This window comes from Octodon degus, unplaced genomic scaffold, assembly GCF_000260255.1.
Source record: "Octodon degus isolate 3935 unplaced genomic scaffold, OctDeg1.0 scaffold00012, whole genome shotgun sequence".
NCBI classification, from domain to species: Eukaryota; Metazoa; Chordata; class Mammalia; order Rodentia; family Octodontidae; genus Octodon; species Octodon degus.
The window spans coordinates 5,902,818-5,907,579 of NW_004524588.1; the positions used below are offsets into that span (position 1 = coordinate 5,902,818).

General features: G+C 38.0%; 1 protein-coding gene across 2 annotated transcripts in view; it reads right to left on the bottom strand.

Moving 5' to 3' along the window:
- Nucleotides 1–206: 206 nt before the first annotated feature.
- Rerg (RAS like estrogen regulated growth inhibitor) overlaps nt 207–4,762 on the bottom strand; it is a 122,230-nt gene continuing 117,674 nt past the window's right edge. For both annotated transcript variants that reach the window (XM_004626093.2, XM_023709583.1), the window contains exons 4-5: nt 3,533–3,606; nt 207–1,921 (exon numbers count right to left, since the gene is read on the bottom strand). In XM_004626093.2, the coding sequence (XP_004626150.1) occupies nt 1,514–1,921; nt 3,533–3,606 (482 nt within the window). In that variant the 3' untranslated portion in view covers nt 207–1,513. The remainder of the gene's footprint in view (nt 1,922–3,532; nt 3,607–4,762) is intronic.

A 4,762-nucleotide genomic window follows, 5' to 3' on the forward strand; every position in this document is an offset into this window, starting at 1 on the left:
TCAGCCCACCAGGGGGCGGGGCTGGCTGGCATGTGGTGCTGGGGGATCAAAACGAGGTCCCTGTGCTCTGCTTAGCTTAGCTTGTTCTAAGTAGGTGCTTTAGACCACTGAGCCATCCCACCAGCCCTCTCCTAAATTTTTTTAACTCTTCGTATTATTATAGGAAGGACAGTCCACATGTGATATAATTTGAAAATTATGCTTTTTATTATATTCACATAAAATAAAGTCAGTTACAAGTTGTCAAAATACATCGGTGAATTAAAGCTTCCAACACTTACAAATTTTTATACATATAACTATGCATTTATAAATACATACATATGTAAAAGATATATTTTCTTCTAAAATAAAGTGCCCAAATCTGCATATATGGGGGCATAATAGGGAAGAAAAAAATCATATTTTTCAGTTGCAGACTGTACTTTGAAAGTACAAGAATCAATTTTATACATATTTACCCAGGCATAGTGAACTGCAATTACCCATTCTTCTCGGAGTTCTCTTAAATGAATTCATTTACCCAAAATGTTAAAGGGACTCTTGTGAATGACCTAATGACTCAGATTTTTTTTTTTTAAACTGATATTGGCCTAGATACTTGGCTTTCTGATGGAGGGTTAGTTTAGATCCATTTTCCTGTTGTTTGGACTGTTTATTATTCTGCTAAGCTGGAAAACAGATTAAAAAATAATTAGAGGTCTGTAGCTTGAACTCCTCTACCAGCAGGCCATCAAGTCAGGGTTGGTGAAAAGATTCTTATATTTTATAACACCCTGGACTTGGACAAAAGCCATAGCAGAGGCTGACTTGCTGTTTCTGCTGCCTCTATTATAATTTAAATCTTATTGGAGCCAAGGAGGAAGAATTAAGTTATAATGATCAATATGTCATGGAAAGACCAGCTCAAATGGAAATGAGCTGTTCATTACAGTGAAACACTTTAATGAGAACATGTTTTAACTTAAGAGCAAACTAAAAAACTAAAGAAAAACCGCACAATTTATTTCAGAATGTCTTCCCTTCAAATAGGAACTACAGTTCTATTATTTGTCCCAATAACTCAGCTTCCCTTCTGCTGTTTTTACTGTGCTTTCTGCTTTCTCAAACATTTATGATGATCACCTGTAGTCTTTGACAAGAAATTGAATTTTAAAATGCCAGTGAAAAGACTTCAACGTATTTAACCAAAGTGGAGATGCCTAAAAATAGCTTAATGCAAACCCTGCCATTCAGAATCTCAGGTGGTTACATCTTCAGACTACAGTAGAATGCATCCTATGCAAGCAGGAAAGGGAGAAATCATCAGCACTGGAATTGCATACAGTGCTCTAAAGCTTCCCAGCAAGTGAGCAGAGGCTGGAAAGGTGGGAAGCCCAGACGCGTTCCAGAGTCAGCACAAGGGGTGAACATTATTTTCTTTCACTTTTGGAGGAGAAGGAAAAGGGCTAGCGAGTGTTTCTCTCAGGACTCAACTCATCTCCGAGGGGCTGTGCATGCCCAGAGGAGGCGCCTAACTACTGATCTTGGTGAGCATCTTGTTGATGGCCTGCTTGACGTGCGTGGTGGAGCTGCGCCTCCGGGTCTTGCCCTGCACCATTCTCCGGCGACGCACCTCTCGACACAACTCGTAGAAGATCTCTGTGATGTTCCCCTCGCCCGTGCAGGCAGAGCACTCGTAGAAAGCACACGCCAATTCTGTGGCCAGCTTCTCCCCTTCCTCTGTGCTCACTTGTCTGGAGTGATCCAAGTCAGCTTTGTTTCCAACCAGGATGAGAGTCACGTTCTTGGGCTTTTTGATCTCATCTAGGATGTTCTTCAGTGGAAGAACTTCTTCAAAACTTTCGCGATCAGTAATGTCATAGACCAGCACAAAGCCTTCACCCCACCGCATGTGGCCTTCCCGCTGAATGGTGTCCTCCTGTTGGCAAAGAAAATCAACCATTAGCAGCCCTGGAGGAAAGCACAATGTCTAAATGCTGCCAATGCTGATCGCTATCCTTAATTACTATCCTTTGTATCCAATTTTATTAAATGTCTTGATTTTATACCTATACTCTTTCACTTTCTCCAGTCACCTTGAAATGGAAGTATTATTTACTCCCAGCAAAATATTCCAGAGAAATGAAAATTTTTCCAATTGTAGATTTAAAATTTTTGCTTTAAATTTTTTCTTGCCATATCATTAAATCTGTGATTATTAAGAACTATAAATACATTATAGACTTGGTTGAGAATATCAGCTTTAGACTTTTTAAAATCACAATTAAGGAATTTATAAATTGGTACCAGATAAATAGTCCTTAACCCACACTTTGGGTATAAAAATCCAAGTTAAGCAATTATTAAGGCGAAAATTTAGCAAGATTTTGTTCCTCTTTATTTGCTTCTGTCTGTTTAGATTATTGACAATTAGTCCATAGGCACAGAAAATAAAAATGACTGGCTACGCAGAGTCCAACTTTAAGACAGAAGCTTTGCTTTTCTGTCTCAGTAACCCAAATACAAGACAGAAACTCACTTGAAATGATTCTTAAGGTTTCATGGGAAGATAGCATGGATGGTTTAGAAAGTCACCTTCACAGGTTTAAATGACTTCTACAGACTGTCAACACAGTCTTATGCTCATGAACTTCAGAGCATAAGAAGGCAATGATGAAAGGGCAAAGTGTACAATTCATTTCAAGAACATCTCTTGGGTTAAACAATTGAATGTGTGGCTCTTTGGGTCACAGATCACTGATGAAGCAGAGAACCCTTCAGATTAGCTGTTATTTCAGTGGTCATTTCTACATTGGGAAATGAAACCTATCTGTGAACACTTTCGTAAGCTCAGATCTTGACTGAAGTTGATAAGCTCTCCCAGAAGGTGTCAATAAGTGCTAAGAAGAAAATATACATTGAAAATTTAATATGAGATATACATAGTAGAACCAGAAATCTTATTCTTTATAAAATGAAAGAACAAGATACAGGAAGGCATGGGAGCATTTGAAAGTTTTAATGACTAATAAGCATTTCCCTGGATTAGAGCCACTGAAAATGGATTTATAAAATAATGTTAAAGGAGAGATTTCTAAAATGAAGCGCTGAATTGTGAAACTAACAAATACACATGGTCAGAAAATTTTGGAATATAATATATACCAAATCTCTCTTTATGATTCCTCTCACTCATAAGCCCTGAGAATGTTTCCATCTAGTATCTGTTTAAATGTATCTGAGTATTTCAAAGTATCTTTTGCTATGAAAAATTTATGGATACAGTTTTATGCCACAAAATTTAAGTGGGACATCCTAACCTAGACGATATGTCCATACTAAAATATTTTTAATATCCTCTTAAGTATGAACAGTTTGTATTAGAATGCATAACACAGGTTGTTAGAAATGCAGTGAGCTATATAATAAAAGATGAAGCATGTTTCTAGGCATGTAAAAGTTAGTTGAGGAAAGTGACTTCATTTTGCTCATATTATGTAACTGTATATTTACTTGATGTGGAAAATATTTTAGTTGAATTTCCATTTACCTGACCAGCAGTATCTAGAATCTCCATGGAAACAACTTCATCATCAATGGTTGCTTGATGTCGGTACGTTGATTCTAAGGAATGAGCAAATAAAGAAGGCAAAAAAGTAAATAAATACTTTGCTTAAGAGTATGACCTGCATGTTCAAGCATCGTATTGTCTCTTTAGTATGAGAACCTGAAAGAGAAAAATAGAATCTTCTGGGTACACTAGACACTGGGAAAAGGAATGAACTTATTCAAAAAGAAAGAGTTACTGAGTTGAGGAGAAGGATAGGAGAGGGAGTGAGGGAAAGAGATTTATCTATGTATGTAAGCAGGATGCTTTGGATAACTGAGCTGTTGATTTCTGCTGGTCTATGGAAAGGAGCAGATAATGCTTTAATTTGTTTCATCTCCTTTTTCCAATTGTTTGTACTTCTTAATTTCTTACATATTTCTTTCTTCTAATTTTACATGCATATATCTGGAAATCTGAATAACTGGTTGAGAGACAATAAATACTACATACTACAACAAATACCATGAAATTCATATTACTTTGTTAAGTGAAAATCTGTATCACTTGTAATTTTTTTCTGTCTTAATTCTAATTTTTACTCTGTTTAAAAAATACAAGATTTAGCTGTACAGGGTTTCAGTGTAAATCCTGAAGGGATTTGACGAACTTGTCACATACAAAAGTTACGTAAGTCTTGTTTTATCTTGATCTTAACCATCCAGCATAAAAGTATAAAAATGAGGTATAAAAAGTAAAGTCAGAGTGAATGAGACAACTTGGGACCCGCGGGATCCTTAATAACCCAGAGCGCAGGCCCGGCAAGTGAGTGAGACGACCCGGGGCCCGCTGGATCCTGAACAGACTCAGAGCCCAGGCCCAATGTGTGAGAGAGACTGCCCCGGGACTGCAGATCCTCATTCGACCCAGAGTGCAGGTCCAGCGTGGAACCCTTCAGCAGAACTCCCTGCAAAGAGGCTAGAGGCAAGACCCACCCAGCTGATTCAGGAACAGAACATCTTACCAGTGTGACACAAAGGGTTCAATCTAACCACTGCAGCAGAAAGAAGTGGAGCACAGCAGCCAGATCCAAGCAATACCCACCTGGAGGAATCTGAACTTCATAGATCCAGACCTAGTGCTAAGGTAATAACTATCTAAGCTCTACACAAAAGGTCAGAAGACAGGTATACAAAATGACAAAGAGAAGGAACAAAATGCAGTCTCAGGCCC